Source organism: Dasypus novemcinctus, chromosome 5 (assembly GCF_030445035.2).
Source record: "Dasypus novemcinctus isolate mDasNov1 chromosome 5, mDasNov1.1.hap2, whole genome shotgun sequence".
Taxonomy (NCBI): domain Eukaryota; kingdom Metazoa; phylum Chordata; class Mammalia; order Cingulata; family Dasypodidae; genus Dasypus; species Dasypus novemcinctus.
This window is the reverse complement of record NC_080677.1, coordinates 19,490,483-19,514,413: the sequence shown is the minus strand read 5'-3', so window position 1 is coordinate 19,514,413 and position 23,931 is coordinate 19,490,483. Positions and strand designations below refer to the sequence as shown.

Genomic DNA, 23,931 nt, shown 5'->3' with positions numbered 1-23,931 from the left:
AACTATAAAACCAAATGCTGGCAAGGATAAGGAAGAACAGGAATGTTCATTCATTGCTGGTGGGAAGGCAAAATGGTACAGCCATTTTGGAAAAAAACTGGGTAATCTCTTACAAAGCTAAATATAGTCTTACCATACAATCCAGCATCACTGTCTAGGCACTTACCAACTGATTTGAAAACTTACATGCACATGAAAACCTCCACACAAATGTTTATAGTGGATTTACTTATAGTCACCAAAAACTGGAAGCAACCAAGACGACCTTCAATAGGTGACTGGATAAACAAACTATGGGATATCCAGATAATAGAATATTATTCAGCAATAAGAAGAAATGAGCTATCAAGCCCTTAAAAGACATGGAGGGATCTTTAATGAATACTACTAAGTGAAAGAAGCCAATATGAAAAGGCTACACACTGTATGAAATCAATTATTTGACATTCGGGAAAATGTAAAACTATATAGAAAGAGTAAAAAGATCAAGGTTTGCTAGGGGTTCCAGGGCAGAGAGGAGGGATGAATAGAAGCACAGTGGATTTTCAGGGCAGTAAAATTATTCCGTATGATACTGTAATGGTGGGTACAAGCTTTATGCATATGTCAAAACCTATAGAAATACACAGCACAAAGAATGAACTTTAATACATGCAAATTCTAAAAAATAATTTACAAGATTAGAGGACCATAGTAAGGAATACATACTGTAACAAATGACTCTAATTGTGTTATAAATAAATGAAACCAACTCACTGGAAGGAAAAGGTGCTCACCTGAGTATATCTGGATATGAATGGAGTCTGTAAGATTAAAGGGAAAATGAGTATTTCAGAATTGTACTCTAGTTGATACAGTTGTTTCCCAATGGAGTATGGTTAACAATCCTGATACTGCTATACATGTATGCAGAAATGGAACAATAAGGCAAATGAGTGGCTACTTTTATTAAATTTTAACTAGGAAAAAAAGCTTACCCAAGGCAACTGAGAAGACGGTGAGTGACTGAGAATGACTAGAGAGTGAAGAGAGAAAAACTAAGATTGGAAAGGCAGGTTTCATCCATATGACGAAGGGTCTTGGCAGCTTAGCTAGAGTCTGGTAAGTAATGAGGAAACACTGAATATTCTCAAACAGATACTGAGACAGTCTGAGATTATTCATGAATCCCAAAAGAAATTAGTTTGTAAACTAATCTGTTCTTCTGGGTATGATACCCTTTAGTTATTTTGGATTCAGTCGGGTCCTTGATTAAATTGCCTGTTAAGATTAGGGCTTTGATTTAACCAGATCAGTAAGGCATGACTCAGATTGAGCCCCGCCCCCTTAGTAGGTCGATATAAACAGGCACTCACACAAGAAGACACATGGGAAGAGGAGAAAACTTGGTAATTTTGGTCCTGCCACATGACAAAAAGGAGAAGGCCAAACAACTAAAGCCCTTGGGAGAGATGGACCATTTGCTTGATAGTTTACAGTTGAGCTTGGGAAAAGAAAAGTCCAGCTGAGACTGATAAGAGAGCCCCCAGAAAGAAACTAACCCTGCGCCAGGAGAGAAAGGAAGCCCTGAGAGTCAAACCCCATGCCAGCCTGTAGCTGACAGAGAGGAAGCCCAAAGGGGAAGGCTGAACCCTTGCAGAAATCAGTGACCATCTTGCTTCAACACGTGGCAGCTGTCTTTGGTGAGCAAGCAACCTTGAGCTGGACTCTTCAGAGCCTTGTAACTGTAAGTTTTTACCCCAAATAAATACCCTTTATAAAAGCCAAAAGACTTCTCGTAATTTGCAGACTAATACAGATACATAATTAAAAGGATGGATGAGTAGCATGGGCAGAAACAAAGAAGCCTTTTAGGAGGGCATTAAGATATTCTAAGTGTGAGCTAGTTAAGATTTAACAGAAATCTGGGTTTTTATTAGCAAATGAATAAGAGAAAATACCAAAGATCAGCAACTAAGGAACAGAGCTTATTAATTTAATCCCATATCAAAAAGAGAAACAGAAATACCTACTGACTGCTATCTGGAGTTCAAGAAAAATCTGAACCCACCTCTTCCTCAAGCGATGAATTTTAAGAAACTCAGTATTGATCTAAATAAAATGCCCAATAATCCTCTGTTTTGTTTCGTACCTTACCCTTTTCCTCTTTTTTAAAAATAACAGCTGTATTGAGCTATAAATTCACGTACCATATAGTTTATCAATGTAGAGTGTACAATTCAAAGGCTTTTAGTATATTCAAAGAGTTGTACAATCATTACCACAATTACTTTTAGAACATATTCATTACCCCAAAAAGACACATTAGTAGCTGCTCCCCATTTACTCCAACACCCACCCTCAAGCCCTCAGCAACCATTAATTCACCTTCTGTCTCTATGGATTTGTCTATTCTGAACATTTCATATAAATGGTTCTTTCCATTTTGTAACCATCCATTTTATATGTATTCATCTAATATCTCCTGCCATGGTACTTCACTGCAAAGCCTAGTCATTTTCTATTTCTAGCAAAGAAAGAAAAATGCATAAAGATAAATAGCAGAAATATATGTTTGGTCGGTGGACTTCTTTTGCTCACCCTCCAGTACATGTAAAAGAATATTTAGAACATTTAAATATTGAATTATTAAATAGGATCCAAGATATCCAACAGAAGAATGGCATGATAATTTGATCATGCTTCAAAGTAAATATCCCTAATTAATAAACTTTAAATTAATATACTTAAATAAAAAGAAAGGCTAATAAAGAGAAAATAACTACTGTGATCAATGGCATTACAGGGGCATAAATAACACGGGGGAATTTAAAAGGAATTTGAGATCCTCTGAAGGTTTTGAAGTACAGGTTTTGCACAGCGTAAGCAATTAAGACCACCACTATTCATGAGAATATGGCCTGATTTATATTAGGGAAGGCAATTTTCTTGGCAACCTGAAATTTTTATATGAGATGCCAAGCCTATTTTAAGTTTACTCTGTGAATTAAGTAAAATTTAACTTTATTAAGCCTGAGTTATCATAAAGCTATACCTAGAAACATTCTATTTAGTCTATAAGCTGAATATTCTTTCATATGCAGTGAAATCTGAATATCATCATGCAATATAAAGGATCATTCTAATGGTTTTCATTCTTGATCAACAAAAGTCATACATGGGTTTGTAACACAGAATCTAACCCTTTTTTATATAACTATGGAAGAATATACAATAGCAAGAATAATCTCAGTGGCACGATTCATTTACATAAAGATCCCTAAGCAGAATTCCAACCTAGAAAATTTGGTGCAATTTAAAAGTAATTAGAAGAAAGGACTGCTTCAACAGACAAGGATAGTTGAGGCTTTGCTTAAGGTCAGCCAGACAGACATAGGCATACATAAATGTCTGTGTCTGTGTACCGATGTGTTTTACTGAGGTATAAATTTACATATAGTGGGAAGTGGACTTGGCCCAGTGGTTAGGGCATCCATCTACCACATGGGAGGTCCACGGTTCAAACCCCGGGCCTCCTTGACCCGTGTGGAGCTGGCCCGTGTGCAGTGCTGATGCGTGCAAGGAGTGCCATTCCACGCTGGGGTGTCCCCCCTGTAGGGGAGCCCCTCGTGCAAGGAGTGCGCCCTGTAAGGAGAGCCACCCAGCGCGAAAGAAAGTACAGCCTGCCCAGGAATGGTGCCACACACACGGAGAACGGACACAACAAGATGACGCAACAAAAAGAAACAGATTCCCATACCGCTGACAACAACAGAAGCGGACAAAGACGACGCAGCAAACAGACACAGAGAACAGACAACTGGGGCAGGGTGGGGGGGAAAATAAATAAATAAATAAATCTTTTAAAAAATTTACATATAGTAAAGTTCACAAATCTTAAATATACACTTCAGTGACTTTTTACCCATATCTATACCTTGGAAACCACCCAGTTAGAGGATATTACCACAATTCCAGAAGATTCCTTAGTACATCCCAGGTCAAACTATTACTTGACCTCTATCATGATAGTTCAGTTTTGTCTTTTCTTGATCTTCCATATAAAAGGAATCATAAAGATATAATCTTTCTTGTTTTCTTCTTTAGATGAACAGTCTGAAATTCGTCCATGTTGTGTATATCAGGAGTTTCTTCTAAGAATGCTAAAGGATGCATCACTATTTATTCATTCTACTACTAATGAACATTTGGGTTGTCTCTACTTTGGGGCTATTTTATGAATTAAGCTATTAACAGTCCTGTGTTTGTTTTTTGGGGACATATGTGGTTACTTTCCTTGAATATATACGTAAGAGTGGAACTGGTGGATCATTAGGCAGGGATACGTTTAGCTTTAGTAAATTCTGCCAAATAGCATTTCTCTTGAAATATTAATGGGAGAACAAATACCCTTCTTCAACATGCAGAATGATTTGTCCTGTTATTTCTTCTATAGCACATAAATGTAAAGTTAGAATCCCCTAGTGCAGGGGGTCTTAGCAAGGGGTCCATGAGCTTGAACTGAAATTCAAAAAAACATTACTCTTGTGGGGCTGTGTTGGTGAGGTGTGGTATATTTATTAAAGAATACACAGTACAGAGTGGACTTAGTAATGTGTCTGTGGTTTTTACCTGACTGGCAAAGGGGTCCATGGAACAAAAAAGGCTAAGAATCCCTGCCCTAGTGCAATGATTTCACCCCAGTGCACATATCCAAATCACCTGAGAAACCTTTTTAAAATAAACATTACTTGATGACTCTAATCCCTGGAGAAACAAAACCCTATTGATCAGCAAGGTTTAGGAACCAAGGCTTTCTGGCTTTTACTACCGAATCAAAACTGTAAAAGAAATAAAAGGGTTGATGAGATATTTCTTGTGAAAATAAAAAGTGTTATGCAAATGTACAATATTATTATTTCATCTAATTTTAATTTGTTTAAATTATTTTCACAAAAAGTGAAAACTGAAGTCAGGGGTGTTCATTAATTTTTTAAATGCCAGCTTCACTCTCATGTTTCTAATGAAGAGAAAAATTCTTGATTAAATATAGCAATCACAACATTCAGAGAAAATTAACAAAATCAAGTCAGAACAGTGCTTTTAGAGTTGAAAGGACTCCTTTGTAGGAAGAATGATTCAGAGCCACATAGCATCCACATCAAGCACACATACCATCATAAACAGGAAAATAATAAAGGAAAAAACTCATCAGAGCTGAAAAGCTGAAGGTTAAGGGTCCTTTCAAAAGATAATGACAATCTGAAACTTGTCACCTGAAAGCCCTATTCCTAATGTAGTAATGACCCTGAAAAAGTCATTGTCTCATGAAAAACTTTTCCACAGCAGATTATCAAGTTCTTGGTAAGATAAATAAAAATAGCACCAAATCATCTCTCTTCCTCCAAAAAAAGGTGCAGAACTATGGAGAACAAATTTTTTTTTCCAAAAATGTCATATAAGCAGGACATCTAAAAAAGAACTGAAAAAAAGATTTGGACAAATTTATGGATGATACCATAAATTACCTGAAAGAGGATTTTAAAAATTCTTGACATAAAATTGACATAAGAGAAGGTATGACTGAAGGCTTATTCTGAGCAGAAATAAAGATTAAATGGGTGAACAAATAAATTAATAAACTCCCACAGTACTTTCCTTGGTTTCTCTTTTGGCAATGGAATCAATGGTATATGCCCATGAGCCTTAGCAAGCAAACACTGGAATTTCTATACAATATTGTAAAGTCTTCCTTAGAAGCAGTGTCAAAGAATCATTACACAGGAAATTTAAGAGACTATGCAAGGCAAGCTCCTTTTTAAAGATGAGAAGACATGATAATACTAGGAAAAAGAGATTTGGCCTAGCATTGGCCACACATTTTATGGACAGCAATCGAAGGACTAAATGTTTTAGGTCACCAAGGTAGTTGTCTGGAGTCCAGGAGGTAAATAAAGCAGGGCCAAAAGCATATTCCTCTGGGCTGAAAGGGATGCTAAGGCAAAATAAGAACAGAGAGCTTGCCTGATACATCAGTGTGATTAGAACACATAATTTCCTGCCTGCACCACTCCAAAGATTCTGTCATCATTCTGTGGTTCCATTTCTTTTCAGCAAAATAAAGCATTCCTTTATCTTTTCACACACCATGTATCAGCTGTGTTAGTTTTAAAAACTATGATCTCCTTTGCGAACTCCATGAATGCCTTATGATGGAACCTTTGACAAGTGCTGATGCTTTCTTCAAACACTGCCCACCCTCCCAATGCTCATATTCACACAACCATGGAATTTCTTCATACTAACACAAAAGTCAAGCGTCATTCAACCTTAGTGATTCCAAACTACAATTAAAAAGATAAAAAACCTGGTTCTTTGCTTTCAACCAACAGAATCCCCTAAGCATCTGACCATCAAAACATTCACATAAAATTATTAGCTTCATATACTTAGAAGAGATAAACTGTACCAGGAAGCTAATCAATCAATTATCAATTACATTTGTCATCTTGGTAAGATGATGGGGAATGTATTTACAGTTGACATTAGCTGCCAAATGAGGAGGCTCATACTTTAAGGATTTCCCAAATCCCCAGAGTATGTAAATCCACACCATTATTGACTTTTTAAAAAGCCTTAAGTAGTTCTTGTTTTAATAATAGTCCATCTAGAAATTCTTCACCAGTACACTTCAAAAAGAATATATATAGGACAATTTTAAATACTCCATTTAAGGCCAAATGGTTACAATGAACTAAAGAACTGCCATCAAATAGATTTATAAAGATAGACAGAAAACTGAGTTTATATACAAAAGAAACCTATCAAAATATATAATGTGTATAGAAGGATCTCTTTCTTTATAAGGCCACGTTTAAAAATTTACTATAAAGTTCAGTTATATTCTTATGCACTCTAATTTAACTGCTAAAGAGTCTTTCTTTTTCTTTTATTGTATAAATTAAAATACATATTACTCTATGTTATTAAAACAAACTGATAAAATTAACATTCTATAGTACAAAATTTTAGCAGGAAGTTTAGTGCGTACATAATTTTATAGTGTACTTACTACATCAAACTTCTGAGTGATGTTTCCTTGGACATCAAGTAAATAAACCTTGCCATAATGTGTGCCCAATGCCAAAAACTGTAAGAAGAACAGAGTGGTCAGTATATTAATATCCTATTAATACATAATTAGCAATAAAACTATTTTCAAAGTCAAGATACTTAATGTGTAAGTGCTTTGCAATGTGCCAGAATAAAGGCATTCCTTGGAGAAGCTTGTTTCCAGCTTTACCAAAGTAGCAGAAGAGGCCAGAAGCCAACTTTATTATGATAGTGCAAGCTAGCTGTCAGATGACTCACAAGGGCCCTCATCTACTGACAACTACAGGTATGTATGCAGTATTTACACAATGCCTGATGGACTGAGGCAGTAAATTAAAAGTGCGGCTGGGAAAGCACGACCAAACCTACAGTGGGACTCAAAAGTTAGAAAAGAATTATTAAGAAACTCCAATAAATTTTTGGCAAATGTGTAAATTGTGTATATTTAAAAATTTAATGCAAACAACAAAATATTCTCTTTTTTTTGAGCCTGGAAAATCCATGGTATACTGAGGAAGGAAAATACTCAGATGGGTTAATTTTACAATGCATCCACAAAAGTTCATTTAAAATACTGAGCGCAAATATTTATATTCAAGACACACACACAAAATTTTTCTGCCACAAAATAATTGCTGACCTGCATATTCATCTTATAATACAAAACTGATTCATAACACCCATTGTTTCTTTAATTCTTGAATTAATCCTAAACAAATCAGAAAGAACTTTAGGATGACCTGAAATAAGACACGAGATTTTTCTTCTTCTTTTTTTTCTTTAAGCATTACTCAAATAGTCCTAAATTCCCTGTATTTCATTGCATATGAGCATGCTTCATTGCAGCCTATAATGAAATGCTCAAATTTACAAGCACTACTAAGCGTTTCAGTCAAGCAGCACGTTTTTAAAAAAATAAATAACCTTACAGAAAGTCAAGATTTAAAAGGATTTATCAAAATGAAATTGCTTAAAATGAAATTTCAGTTCAGGCACTTAAAATATGACACTACATTAAAGAGGAGTCACAAAAAAGGGAAAGAAGGGGTTCATTAGAAATTCAGCCCCAGCAATGCCTTTCCCTCCTGCAAGGTTGCCTTTTTTCAGGAAGAAAAAAGTCCCCCGGGTAAAAAAATCAATACTGGTTAATAAAACATCAGGTGTGCCGACATAACTAGGTATGACGATTCCGCTGCACAGGCCTGCTTGAATGCACCAGGTGCCATGACGATTAGTCATCCAGGGCAGACAGCAGGCCTGGTGGAAACAGGAGGCTTTAGCCCTGGAAGGGAAAGGGGAAAAGGTAATTCTGGAGGGAAATTAGTCTGAATATTTAAACCAAACAAGGATGTTTCTTCCCAAGCAAAATAACAACAGCAACATTCGAATTAATCATAAATAGAGAATTCGAATGATGGTAAAATTTTTCTCCACAGTGACAATCAGGCACTATTTTGAACAGGAAAACACCACATAATACTAACTAAAAACAAACATATTCTACTTCATTCTGAGGCTATCTCTGGTATAAAAATGGGTCTTAAAACCTCACTGCACCCCAAGTATCTGACAGTATTGATTCTCATAAATACTGTATTTCATTTGTTAGAAAACTAAGGGAGCTTGAATCCTTAAAATGGCTTTAATATCGCTTCATTCTTTGAGGCCTCTGGAAACCCTTTTTTGAATTTCCAATTATGCTTTAATTTTATGGAACTTTTAAAGGTTTTATGCAGGGTACTTTGCCCAAATATAAACTCCTCTCCATATTTTTTTTTCAAGATTGTTAGTTCCATTCATTTACTATTTAAGATAGAAAGGCAGCATAAAATTATTATTTTGATTTTTACAGGGCTTTGACCTAAAACGGTAATAGCTTTAGAACAATTTACAAAAAAATTTCACAATGATTTTTATGACAAACTACCTTTTGTTTAGGAAAATCTTTCCTCACTTGGATTAAATAATTGCTACACCCTTTAAAAAACAGTTCTTAAAAATTTACCTAATTAAAATTATGGATGAGTCATACTTTCATTTGTTAATGCTTTGCAACTACTTAAAATACAACCAAAAAATGCCAAATTAGCCCCAAGTGTGATGGGATAAATACAAATCCTTTACATTTGACTCTCCTTACAGTCATCAAAAGCTGTAAGCTTTTGTAACTATTGAATCCTTCTCTTTTTTTAATCTGGAAGTACTCATCTAGGAGAGACAAGAATAAGTTTATTTATTTATTTTTAAATTTTATTCCCCGCCCCCAGTTGTCTGCTCTTTGTGACCATTAGCTATGTGTTTTTCTGTGTCCACTTGTATTCTTGTCAACGGCACCGGGAATCTGTGTTTCTTTTTGTTGCGTCATCTTGCTGCGTCAGCTCTCCGTGTGTATGCGGCACCATTCCTGGGCAGGCTGCATTTTTTTCGCGCTGGGCGGCTCTCCTTACGGGGCGCACTCCTTGCACACTGGGCTCCCCTACATGGAGGACACCCCTGCCCTGCATGGTACAGCACTCCTTGCACGCGTCAGCGCTGCGCGTGGGCCAGATCATCACACAGGTCAGGAGGCTCTAGGTTTGAGCCCTGGACCTGTGGTAGGTGGATGCTCTATCCGTTAATAGCCCCTTTCATGTCTACAGAAACTTGACTTATCTTATAAATTCTCAGACCGGGCATCCAATCCTTCTGAACCATCTATGAGTATAATTGATTTTACTATGAATGATGTGATTTTATGTAAGAAAGTAAGTAGTAGAGGTGATAAGTAGTCCTTTGGACCAAAATGGAAACAAAAAGAAGCAGATTTTAAATTTGGCCAGCTGTATAACATCTATCATTTGCATAGTGTTTTATAGTATTCAATGTATTAGAGCAAGAAACGTCTTCAATTACAGATGAGGAAGTAAGTTTCAGGAATTAATGTGACTTCCCTGTCAGAATTAAGAGCCAAGATACTCTGAACTAGATACCAATTCACTTAAATACAAGCATGGCCCTCAGATTTAGAGTACATGTTCTAAAAGTTACCCTTGCTTATAGTTCCCAATCATCAGGCACTTCAGCCAAGTTGTTTGAGTATGGTGTTGATAAAGTTTGATCTCAGGGCAGGGACACTTTCTTATTTTAATCATTAAATGGTTCATTCAACAAATATTCAAAAAGCATTTATTTTATGCTTAGCCAATGAGCAAGTGTGGCTCAAAGATTTAGAGAACATGATCTCCTTCCTTAAGAGGATTATGTTTAATGAGGGAGATAAATGCAAAAAGAGAAATGATTAATTAAACTTAAGCAGTATGCTAAAAATGAAGGTATCTCTAAGACCCTATTCTAAGCTAAAGAGGAGTGAATGAAGTGACACAGAAGCAAGTGAGGCAGGCCTATGGCAAAGACCATTTCTAGCAGAAGGGACACAACTTTCTCAAAGGCAGGAAATCACACAAAAAGCAGGACAAAGCTGAAAAATTTACAAGTAGCTTCATTATGGCTCAAGAATCCCATTTGCGCCCAAGGGAAGAGAACGGAGAGAGGCTTGGATAGCCTGCCTCATAAGAGGCATTTGAATAATTAAGGAAAGAGAAAAGGTAGGAAATTAGAGGAAAGCAGATAGTATGGGGTTGGAGTGGGTCAGGGTGTCCAAATCATAAAGACATCCAAATCAGGAAGCCAATAAAAAATTCTATTGAAGAAGGATCACATGATCAGATTTGAATTTCTGGAAGGTTAATGATTTACAGACGGAGTAAAAACTAATCTGAAAGAAAACTGATAGAAGTCTATGTTTTAGATTCAGGGAGAAATGAACACCTGAAAAGAAGAACAGGGGGCTCAGGGTGCGACTCAATTCAAGTAGGTGAGATTGGGAGTTAGAATCAGATTGGAAGGGATGTCCTGAGGAAAAATAGCCAAGTGTTGCTGCCAGAGCTCCTTGCAGCAGAAAGTGGAAGGACTTAAGCAGGAGGCAAGATCTTGGAAGGCCTTTTATATACTACACGAGGAGCTTACATTTTATTTAGTAGATGAGAATCATAGAAGGGTTTTAGAATTTGTATTTTCAACAGACCATTCAGGCAACCAAGTGGCAGATGGATGTAAAGTGGAAAAATTAGAGGCACATGAGATTCCTCTATTTACAAAGTACATGCAGGAGATGATGAGGGATGAAGGCTTAAAGTAGGAGAGGGATAGTAAAAAAAAAAAAATCAACAGGACTAGGGAATGACTGGGTTGAGAGGGGAGAAGGAGTCATCTTTAGTTAGATCACAGATGAGATGGTCTCACCAAATGGGACAGAAAACATAGATGTAAATTTAGAGGGAAAAGAAGATGAGTTCATTGTAGACATATGGAGTTTCAGATAAAAACTGAACAGAAGGTGGAGATGTTTAAGAGGCACCTGGATAAATAAGCATGATTTTCTGGCAAAAGTTAGCATGTAGATGGTCACAGAAATCATGAAATTTAAAACCAAGAGAAGTACAAATTAAGAAGGAAAGTGCACCAAGGACCAAATTCTAGGAAATACCAAACCTTAAGAGGACAGTGGAAGTAAATAATGTGAAATAACAGAAATGATGTTATGAGTTTAGAATAAAGGGGAGTTCATATATATATGAATACATATAGAAATATTCATCAACTGATGATTAGAGAAAAATGTGGTGGGGTCCATACAATGGAAAAAAAGGAATAAAGTACTTGCTACATCATAGATGAACCTCAAAAATATTACACTAAGTGGAAGAAGCTGGACACAGAAGACCAAATAGTGTATGATTCCATTTATATGAAATGCCCAAAATAGGCACATCTAGAGAGGCAGAGAACAGAGGAGGGTTGCCAGAGACCAGGGTTAGGTAAAAGAATGAAGGTACGGTGAACGGTCATATGGAATCCTCACAGGGGAATGAAAATGTTCTTTCTAAAATTGATTTATGATGATGACTGCACCACTCACTTAAAAAAGGGAGGAAAGAGGACTGTGGAACAAGGGAGATGTTAAGGTCAAAGAGCTTTGTGATTTAAGATGTGGGTTAAAGCTGATAATCACTGAGAAAGAAAAGTCAGTAGAGTAGAAGGTTAAAGAAACAAAAGAAAGAGGGTGGCTGATGGAGCAAAGTCCTAGGAGAGAAAGGAGGGAATGAGATGCAGAGACGGAAAAGTGAACAAAAAGATCCCCAAACAGGCGGAAGAAAACCTGTGCCTCTCAAACTGAAGGAAAATGTATTGAGGATGGGCACAGATTCAGATGAGTTGGGAAAGGGGTTAGGAATTCAGGGTGATGCTGATTAATTTTCTTAGGTAAGCAGCAATTATGTCATTCTCTGAGAGTTAAAGGACAGGGTCTGAGAGGGGTGTTGAGGACTAAACGAGCTGAAGAAGGATAAATTTACTTGGGTATGAGACTGTACCAGCACTCAGCTGCTCTGATTATTAGAGAGCAGCTAATAATTTCAACAGCTAAATCAGAGTTGAAAGTATGGCTGAGGCTAGGGATGTAAGAGAATGAAGATGCTGGTACAGTAGGGTTGGAACAATTAAAGCTTTGGTGGATACTGAATAGAAAATTAAAGGAAGGAATGGATAAGGAACCAAGCCTCCACAAAGTCAAAGTACAGACGTAGTAGGAAAAAGAAGACAAAATCTTGGAAGATAAAAGGGGGTCATCTCCAAATTCCAGGTACTGACACCATTCAGAGCATGGCCTTTATGGTGGGGAGATAAAACAGGACAGAGGTGAAAGTCGCTGGAATTAAATCAGGTGGACAAACTACAAGGCCATCTTCAGTGAGTGGGTAAAAGTGACAAAGAAGGTGGCAGATGGCAGCAATGAGATAACGTAGATTGTGGTGCAGCCAAATGGTATGAGCCTCAAAGGAGAAGGTTTCTGGTAAGGCAACAGAAAAAGCAAGCATTCTCCTAAAATGTTGAGGGAGTATAGGAATCTACTTACAATGGAATGAAATCTGAAGTAAAAAGAAACCCAAGGGGGTAGGGTGGGAAACGAAGTGACAATGCCCGTAACAGAGTGGGGGAGTTGGCTTTTTATGCAGGCACTAAGGCTGACGGGGAAGAGGGGAATAGTGGAAAGGAATTTTGGCCTCCAAAATTTTCATTTGACACAGATTGTCTGGGTCCAAGAATAGGCGAAAAGTGCTATACAGTACATAACCTAGCTTCAGATAGTTGATGGGGGTTTTGTTATGGCGAGGCCTCAGATGTGGGCTATATTAACTCATGCATGTAAATATGAATAACAATTTCTACTGATTCCTAACACCTCTAAGGCAATCTCTTCTACTCTTCTGAAAACACTGAGCTCCACACTGTTTCTAATCATAATACTTTCCGTACCTAACCCTTATCATTTAAGGATTAAGTGACAGAGTTTCCAAGAACCACTTCCTATAAATCATTTTCTAAATTCTATTTGATACACCCTTGGAGTGTTTTGCACTGGGATGGGGTGGGTGTGTATACATCTACATTTCATATTTTTTGCTGTTTTGTTTTTAATTGGTGGGGAGGTAGAGTGGCAGGGAAGCAGGAAGACACAATCACTGGAAAAAAACACCACCAAAAACCATCAGGACTCCAAATTATAAACAAACTTACAATAGAAATGGCTTACAAAAGAAAACTCCCAAAGCGCTACCTTACCTTGTCATGCACTGTCATGCAGCTAGCTGCATCCTTCTGAAGAATTTCAGTTACCCCATTGGAAAGTCTTTCATACTTCAGTTTGGGTTCCTCTTCACTTTCTTCTTCCTGTAAAAAAAGCAGAGAAAACTACAGGTATCAGGGACTTGTTTCAAATAGTCAAAGACCCAAAGCACAGTTGTTAAGGGGGATAAGAGATGGTTCCCTCAAAGATCTTGTCATTAACTACCATGACAGCTAAAAAGTTAAGACCTTCATGTTTTCGTTTTTCCAACTGGGTGTACCATCTGCTACAATTTCACTGATAGAATAAATTCAAAAGTTAAAAACAGGCCTATGCATGCTTACTGTTGAAATTAACCAACTTTGGCATATTAAATGGTCACAAAATTGCCTGGACTACTATGCAGACATATGCCAATAAAAGGTTTGGATCACTGTGGTCTCACGGACACATACACTTATAGCAATGGCAGAGGAATATGAAGAACCTCAAAAATACATGAGTTTTCTATTTCAAGAGTATACATTGTTTTCAGATTTGAAGAAATCTAGATTTTTAATTAGAAAATAATAATTACTAAAAAATCAAAGTAAAAGAAAACTAGAAATGTTATGTAAAGCAAAATGTAAACTCACCCTTTAGATAAAAATCTTTCTATATTTATTTTAAATAACTGAGGATCCATGTACAATCATCATTTAATCAGTTTATATTAGATAATGTATTGTTAATTCTCATCTGAATAAACACACTTATCTTTAAAAAATTTTGTAATCCTTTTACATGATTATGATTAACTCTATATATTCAATCTCATAGTTGGTTACAGTATCATAGGATATTCTGAATCTTCATAGTTATAGGGGTAAAGTTAGTAATCAACATTGATTATAATGGCTGTAGCAGTTTGATACAGTTATGAATTCCAAAAATAGATACTGGATTATGTTTGGAAGCTGGTCTGTACCTGGGCCTGATTAAATTATGATTAGGGCTTTGATTGGGCCACATCAGTAGGGTGTTGAATCCTCACCCTTTGGTGGGTGGGGTCTTACAGATAAAAGGCATGGCAAAGGACAGAGTTGGAGACTTTGATGTTGGAGTTTTGATTTGGATTTTGATGCTGAAGTCTCGAGCTGGAGCCCCAGGAAGTAAGCACACAGAGGAAAGAGAAGTAAGCCCTGGAAAGACAGGACCTGAGTCAGGAAAAGAACAAAGAGGAATAGAGACGGCTCCTTAGACAAGGCAGAAACCCCAGGGAGAGAGACAGAGTCATTCACCCTATAATCTACAGCTGACCTTGTTGAGAAAACAGAGGACGTGAGCCAGAGAGAAGCAAGACCTGGGAAGAGAGGAACCCAGGAAGCCTGAACCCTGGCAGATGCTGGCAGCCATCTTGCTCCAACATGTGAAAACAGACTTTGGTGAGGGAAGTAACTTATACTTTATGGCCTGGTATCTGTAAATACCCTTTATAAAAGCCAGCAGGCTTCTGGTATTTTGCATCAGCACCTCTTTGGCTGACTAATACAATGGCCATGAATTACCAGATCAAGTATTATTATAAAAAATTATATAATAATGATTCAGAAAGAGATTTTATTTTACTATATACAGAAAATAATAAATGATAAGACAAAACTAGTCAAAAGAGAAGTTCACAAAAATAATCTATTCATTTGCATCTCCTTCAGAAATAATTGTAGAGTCTTTGCCTTTCAGTTAATATTAGAGTAATTTGAAGCACATCCAGAATAACTAGAAAGGCTTAATGAAATATACATCAATCTAAAGATATCAAAGGGCTGTTAAGGCAACCAGAATTAGAAGGGTCAAGATTCCAGGACAGTGGTGAAACCAAGGATTGGTGAGCTGGCATTCACAGCCACTTGCTTCCTAGAGGCATCTACCAATTCTGGGTGCAAGGCAAAAGGTTGAGGATTCCATACTCTGGCTAGGAAGATAGCCAGTGCAGGGTAGAAGGAAAGCAGCAAGCCTTCTATACTTGTGGGGATGGAGAACTGAGGAGTCAAGAGCCCAATGGAATAAAAAGGAAGAGAAGTGAGTTTGTTACTCAGTTTTCCCCAGAAGACAAACGCAAATTTCTACAGTTGCATGGGGTATGAGCCTAAGAAGCTGAGTAGGAAGCCTCACAAAAGCAAATTAGCTGTCTTGATGTGCAGAGAAGATAAGGGCTATAGCAGGAGCCATCAGAAAATGGGGTTCTAGTGAACACCACACATTCACAGTTGGTCACCAGGGAACTCAAAAGAGAGCTTACCAAAACACCAATCCAACCTTGACTCAGTTCAATTCCTGATTGGATTAAGGTGCATGGCCCCAAACTTTCTGTCCAGTAAAGGAAAAAGTTACTCCGCTTTGGAGAAAAAAACTATTGGAGCCATAAAATTTTCCAGACACAATGCTAAGAATTCAATAAAAATTATCAGGCATGCCACAAGAATGGACCAAATGATCAAGAATCAAGAAAACAAAACAAAACCAGATCATAAAAACAATCCCAAAAGTGTCCCAGATATTGGAGTTGGCAGAAAAGGACTGTAAAATAAATATCACTAGTATATTCAGGAAAATGGAGGAAAAAAACAAAGTATATAGCTGAAATTCTATAGAAATTTTTAACAGAAAACCAGAGTCTGTAAAGAACAATTAAACAAAAATCTTAGACTTGAAATTAAGAATGCAATAGATGGTTCTATACAAAATTAACTAAGTAGAAAATAGGAATAATGAAATGGAAAAGAGGTCAATAAAAAATATACATGGAGCTAATGTGGCTCAAGCAACTCAGCCCCTGTCTCCCACATGGGAGGTCCTGAGTTTGGTTCCGATGCCTCCCAAAGAAGACAAACAAACAACGAGCAGACAGCAAGCAGACACTGGGAAAAAAAACAAAAAGAGACAATGAGCAAAAAGAAAATGAGCAGGGAGCGGATGTGGCTCAAGCAGTTGAGCACCCAACTCCCACAGGGGAGGTCCTTGGTTCAGTTCCTGGTGCCTCCTAAAGAACACACAGACAAGAAGCAGACAAGGAACAGACAATTAATGCAAATGATGACCAGAAACAATGAGCACACAGACACGGGTGCCATCTCAGGGGGAAGAAAAATGTATATAAGACTATTTATTTAAAAAAAAAAATCCAAAGGGAAGTCTAGTGCAGAAAAAGAGAGAAAAGAATGTACCAGAGAACAGACAGCAAACAGAGTGCGAAAGCAAGCAACACAGTGGGGTGGGGTAGGGGGGAATAAATAAATAAAACTGAAAAGAAAAAGAATGTACGAGATGTGAAACAGTCTAATATACATTTAATTACAGTCACAGAAGGATAACAAAAAAGAAGGGGAAGAGGAAGTAGATACAGCTTAAGTGGTTGAACACCTGCTTCTCAGCTATGAAGTCCTGGGTTCTATCCCCAGTACCTCCTGAAAACAAACAGTACCTTCTAAAAACAAACAAACAAATGAAAAAATCAACTCTCATTGGGGAGGGAACATAGCTCAGTGGATGAGCACCTACTTACCATATACGAGGTCTTGGGTTCAACCCCTGGTACCTCCTTAGGAAAAGGGGGTGGGGAGCAGAAGCAACTTTTAAAGAGGTAACAATTGACAATATCCAAAACCGGGAAGACATCAACCCACAGGTTCAATAAGTTTTGGAACCCCAAGCAAGATAAATATGAAGAAAATCACACTTACATGGTAAAAAGAAAACTAAGTAAAAGAAAAATGACTTGGAGAGTAATAAATGCTGGTGTACTGAAGACTGTTAATCAAAAAAGATACCACGCAGAGAATGCGAACTCAAGAGCCTATGGAGGTCTTTATTTTGGGGGTAAAGAACTGCATCTTCACACGGTGAGGGGCTGATTTGTAGGTCAACAGAAAGGAAGGGATATCTCAAACATCATGCTAGGAGCTATACATCTGGTATCTCATTTCATCCCGACTTAAAAAATAACACTATGAAAAACTAAATATAATTATGCCATTTTACAGCTATAAGAACTGAGAATCAGAAATTTTTAAGTGATTTCAAGACACAAATGGTGTAGAAGGCAAAGCCCAGTGTTCTCAGAACAAGGCAGGTGGCTTCCCTCAGAGAGTTATCCAAAGAGAATCAGGCAGAAGGCACAATGTATTATACAATCTAGCCTCAGAGGTCACAATCTCTCACTGCTCCAATATTCTACTGATCATACCAGTCACCTACAATTCAGTGTAAGTGGGGGCAACAAAAGGGCATGACTAATAGGAGGCGAGGGTCACTGGGGATCATCATGGAGGCAAGTTACCATTGTAGGAATAAAACTTTAAGAGCAATAAAACTGGTGGAAAAAAAATCAGCATTACATGTCTATTGATGAGCAGTCTTAAATTTTCCTATCCAAGTATACACAAGCTAGTAGTTGAGTTAGTAACAGTGTTAAAACAAAGATGGTGTACCTACCATTAACTTCACAGGAATAATGTTAAGAATTAATAGCAACAAAAGGAAGTATTAACAGCTTGGTTATCGAAAGGGCCTGACATTTCTTTAAGAAAGTACCTAATGATAATCAACCCACCCCAAGGAGTGGTTACAAGTTAAAAAGTGATATGCAGTTAATATGAAATACCAAATAGCTAATTTACCATGTTTAAAGAATGGAAGATGACAAAAAGCAAAAAATAAACGCTTCTACTTATGTACCTACAAGCAAGAAATAGAAATCATTACAAAGTTAACATTAAATGTGGCACAGCTGATGTGTGCATTCTGAAATAAACGTACTAAATACAAATTGAATCCTGAGTGTTAGTCTTTATAAGAAGATGCCACATGTTGCTCAAGTCTGGGCATCAAATGTGCATCCAATGTGAAAAGTTAATTCTAGCCTCTTGACTATTTTGCATTAAAGCATTCATCCATGGACCATTAGATAAAGTTACTGTAAATAAAGTTTGCCTGTCTTATTTGTAAGTGAAAACTAAATAATTTCTCTCACATAAATATACAAAAATAAATACTTTCACAGCACAGTTCACTGAAGCATTCCTGTGCTAGGCTTCAAACCCATAAATAAAATGAAAACGCCAATATTAGGTACTTGATGTTCCATTTCATGCTTTTCTGACAGGTATCTTTTAAGTTAAGTTAAAAGCAAGAGAAAGGTGAATTTTTAAGGTTCTTTTTCCTTGCTGTAAACAAAGAAAATGGAAAGTGATTCAAAACCACAATTCACAGAGGTTATTCTACTGCTGCAGACTATATATCACATTTTAAATAAAAAACAAAACAAAGAAATCAAGCAAATTTAATATAAAGTTCACTTTAATTTAAAAAAAAATTAAACAGGAAAAAGGCTTTCATGCAGTTTAAACTTCCTTGGTAAACAACCCAGTGTTAATAAAAAGCAAATCAATACTTTTGTTAAATTTTAATAATCTTGCAAACCTACAAATAAAACCATCAACAGTCTGAGTTAAGATGACAGTTAACTGTGTTTCTATGACAACCTAGTGGAATAGTACAAGTCCTGACTTGCAGCTAAGCCAAGATATGAACAGAGTGACATTTACCCATACATGAAAAATCTGCAGCTTTCCTTTAAAAAGAATCAATTCCTCAACTAACATGGATTTTCACTAAGGGTATAGCACTTTTAATTAAAGGCAAGTCCTTTAAACCATCCTATAGGATTCTAGAACACTATCTAAAAAATTAATTTCACATCACTGCCATTTTTAACTGAGTTTCAAACTTAAAAGGGGAGAACAATTTGGGAGAATAACAAATTAAAGCAATTAAGTATTTCTACTTAAAATCTGTTGAGTAATTTGCTACTAATGCCCTAAGGTAAATTTTCATGGAGGAAGCCCAATTACCTAATTTGGATTTGTATACCAATGAAATACTGCATTTTTCTTTTCACATAATAGTTTAAAATTCCTACACAAGAAAAATTTTTGGTGTTTATAACTGATAGATTCTATATTTTTTCATTCTATTTTATTTCTATCAACAACTTTCAAAAACACATCTATATATGACCTGTTCTATTTATTTCTCTTCCCACCCCCCACTGTCGTTGTCTGCTCTCTGTGTCCACTCACTATGCATTCTCCTGTGTCCGCTTGCACCCTCAGCAGCACTGGGAAACTGTGTCTTTTTTTTTTTTTTATGTCATCTTGCTGCGTCAGCTCTCCACTTGTGCAGTGCCACTCCTGGACAGGCTGCGCTTTTTTCATGCAGGGTGGCTCTCCTTGCAGGGCACACTCATTGTGCATGAGGCACAAAGTGTGGCACAGCACTCCTTGTGCACGGCAGCTCTGTGCATGGGCCAGTCCACGTGGGTCAGGAGGCCCTGGGTATTGAACCCTGGACTCTCCCATATGGTAGGCGGACGCTCTAATCAGTTAAGCCACCTCCAATTCCCCATTAATATATTTTATATGATACCATTGTTACAGTCGAAATGGAGATCTGAATTTTACTTTTTAAAATTTGTTGTCCCGTGAATTCTGGGGGGTGAAAGAAAGATTATCACATTTTATATTGTTGATTAATACAGAACTTAAAATTTTATTTCTGAACAATATTTCTTTATTAAAATCCAGTCTTTTTTTTGCAAAATAAAATGATACTAGCTATAGTGAAGGGGAGGTGAGATACCTTATGGAAAAAAGTCCATGTTAGGCTAGTAGAAAATACTACCAGGTAAGCATTCCTAGACAATTCTCAATCTCACTCTATGAAGCTGGCCTTTATCCCATCCAGTTTCACCTTGGAGAGAGAGACCGCAGGCTGAACCTCCAGGAATTTTAATAAGATGGGCATTTTATTTGGTCTCATTTCATCAGCTATATCTGGCTAGAGGCAGATCCATTTAATATCCAATGTTTTAAAGCTAGATACAATCAGAAAACACAAGCATACTCAAAAGAAATTCTCACTTAAAAAAATTTTTAAAGCTTTTAACAGTTTTAATGTCCACGGGGGGTGGGGGGGGAACTCATTAATAAACAGCAAATGGATATCGCAATGGGTATGAAGGTATAAAATAAAGGCCTCCTCCACCAAAACATTCTCCCTAGAACTCCAATTACCTTAAGGAGAGTTAAAATAGTCAAAACTGACAGTAGTAAGCCAGGCAAGTTTAAGATGGAAAAATAGCATCAAAATCCATTATCAGAACATCTGAATTTTAGGAAATTTTGATTTTAAAAAACAGTTTCTCTTTACAAAGAATTCACTTCACAGGAGCCCCATGATTTCTTTTTGATCACTACTGATTAAAGAAGACAAAAGGAAAACAAAAAATAAGAGTTGGTGCCAAATACAAGAATTTTTCTTAAAAAGCATGACTGAAATTATACTGTAACTCAATGAGAACTCGTAATTTGAATCTCAAAAGCACAACAAATAATTGCTTACAGAATAGATCCATTCCCTGCAACAGGCTAAGAAAAAAGATATTATAAGTAGACAAAAACTATGTAATTGTGATGGTTAGGTTCATGGGTTAGCTTGGCCAGGTAATGGTGCCCAGTTGTTTGGTTAAGCAAGTTTTGGCTTGTTACTGTGAGGACATTTTGTGGACTTAAATCATTAGTAAGTTGATTGCATCTATGGCTGATTATTTCTACAATCAACTGAGGAGATTGCCTTCAACAATGACAAAAAGCTTATCCAATCTTGAAGGCTTGAAAAGGAAAAGTAATGCTTTCAGAAGTCAGAAGAGAATTTCTATCCCTACTCAGGTCAGCCAGCTTCTTCTGGGGAATTCACAGAGGATTTCATCAGAGTTCCCTGCTTGCAGCCTGCCCTACAGAATTTGGACTTGCGCATCCCTATAGCTATGTGACAATTTTATACAATCTCATAATATTTACAGATCTCTCCTGTAGATTGTTTCCCTAGAGGCCCTGACTAATACAATATTTATTCGAAACTATAATGTTATAAGTAAATATACAAGCACAATATAGGTTATCTACATATGTTCAAAAGACTCTAGAACCTCTTCCAAAAACGACAGAAGAGACCTAACACGGGAAAACACACACACACAAAAAAAGAACCTAATTTCTCCTGCAATAATTTTTCAAAAAGGTATTGTCACAACTGCTTCTAACAAGTAGCAGATTTACCTTGATTCTCCCCCACACTGTTCCCCTGAATAGTGTATTACTTCTACAGAATCACAAAAGAGGACTTGGCGTCATCAATAAGGAAACATATTATTCAAATACAATTTTCACTAGTTATCAAGTAATGATTATGATAGGGAATGATTAAAATCAAGAACTTACAGTTTACAATAATTAGTGCTTTAAGGCAGTGGCAGAATACCACTCTCTTGATTAAAATGTGGGGGAAAAAACTGATAGTTCAAGAATCTACTTAAGAAGAAATAAAGTATTTATTTAGATAGAAGATAGCAGTGAGGCCAAATAATTAAGGGGCTTAATAATACTAATAGGAAGTCATAATTAATCTTTTTTTTTTTAAGATTTATTTATTTATTTATTTCTCTCCCCATCTCCCATCCCACCCCAGTTGTCTGTTCTCTATGTCTATTTGCTGTGTCTTCTTTGTCCGCTTCTGTTGTTGTCAGCGGCACGGGAATCTGTGTTTCTTTTTCTTGCATCATCTTGTGTCAGCTTTCCGTGTGTGGCACGATTCCTGGGCAGGCTGCACTTTCTTTCGCGCTGGGCGGCTCTCCTTACGGGCGCACTCCTGGTGCGTGGGGCTCCCCTACGCGGGGGACACCCCTGCATGGCACGGCACTCCTTGCGCGCATCAGTACTGCGCATGGGCCAGCTCCACATGGGTCAAGGAGGCCCGGGGTTTGAACCGTGGACCTCCCATGTGGTAGACGGATGCCCTATCCACTGGGCCAAGTCCACCTCCATAACTAATCTTAATTGCGACCTTTTCCAAAACAAAATAACCACAGGTACCCTCCTGATAAAGAGAATATGAGAGACTGCTTATCCATATAATGCCCCCTCAAATTACCAACAGGTCACAAATAATCTCCTTTTCTCAATTACTACATCTGCTCATCTAGAAAGTAAGTTCTTTGAAGAGGTAGCCATATCTTTCATATGTTATAGCATACTCTGAAAAAACAACCATGATACCTCTGGGGACAATGTTTAGCAACAGGCTAAGAAAAAAGATATTACAAATAGACAAAAACAACAGGCTAAGGAAAAAGGTATTTCTTTTCAGTTGGACTCTGTCTATATGCCATGGTAATTTAATAAATCATCCATACATACTAAGACAAAAGATGCCCAATTAGGTATTCTGATGTAGCAGAAAGCCAAGTGTTTTACATTAACATGATGTCACCTTCAATACAGTGCTCAGAGTTCATAATATTTTAAAATAAAAGCAAATAAATAAAAAAGATTAAATGAAGGACTGCTTTAGCAGAAGTTCCCTTTTGAGCTATTGCCCTTTCTCTCTCCTGGCCTTCACAGACAAGCTTCTCTAGTCTTATTGGTTTTTTATTAATGTTATTACTGAAGGAATACAAGCTCACCACAACTAGCATAATATAACGTATGGCCAAACTTCTTGAGCCAATTTCTACGTTCTTGTTTCCATTCCTGCCCTACCCCTTGCCTCTCCACTGAAGCCTTTCTTACCACAACTATCCCCGAAGTTCCAAGGGGCCCTGGAAAGAATTACCAACAACCTTCCATTAAGGTACCCAGAAGATGCAGGAACCTTGAGTGGGGCATTTATACCTTACAAATAGTCGTCCCCGGAACACAAGCTAGCACTTAGCACTCATGTACTGAGACTGAACCACGGACTCTGCTAATCGAGGCAGCTCGTGCACAGGAGACACTGTTCTAAAGCAAATACTACTGGAGAGGAAGCTGGGGGGGCTCATCTGTACCTCCTGCTGTTTCTATCCCAGTCATGGGATCCTGAGCAATTATGGTGACTTTTATATTTCAGTTTCTATTTCCCTAAAATACAACACCACATCACAGAGAGATAATTACTATAGACAAAATGAGGATAAAAGCATTTTTTATGAAAAGCTAATTCTAAGCATTACTTTAAACTATACCCAAGCATGCCTACATATGGCTTTAGCCCTTTAATAAGCAATCTAAGGCTCAAAATTAATCAAGGATTAATAATTT

The 23,931-nt window shown here is 37.2% G+C and overlaps 1 protein-coding gene across 4 annotated transcripts in view; it reads right to left on the bottom strand.

The window, feature by feature from the left end:
* The window catches only part of VPS41 (VPS41 subunit of HOPS complex), a 247,119-nt gene that overhangs the window by 187,202 nt on the left and 35,986 nt on the right, over positions 1–23,931 (bottom strand). For all 4 annotated transcript variants that reach the window (XM_058296762.2, XM_058296764.1, XM_058296761.1 and 1 more), the window contains 2 exons: positions 13,753–13,860; positions 7,052–7,129 (listed from right to left, as the gene is read on the bottom strand). In XM_058296762.2, coding sequence (XP_058152745.1) covers positions 7,052–7,129; positions 13,753–13,860 — 186 coding nt within the window. The remainder of the gene's footprint in view (positions 1–7,051; positions 7,130–13,752; positions 13,861–23,931) is intronic.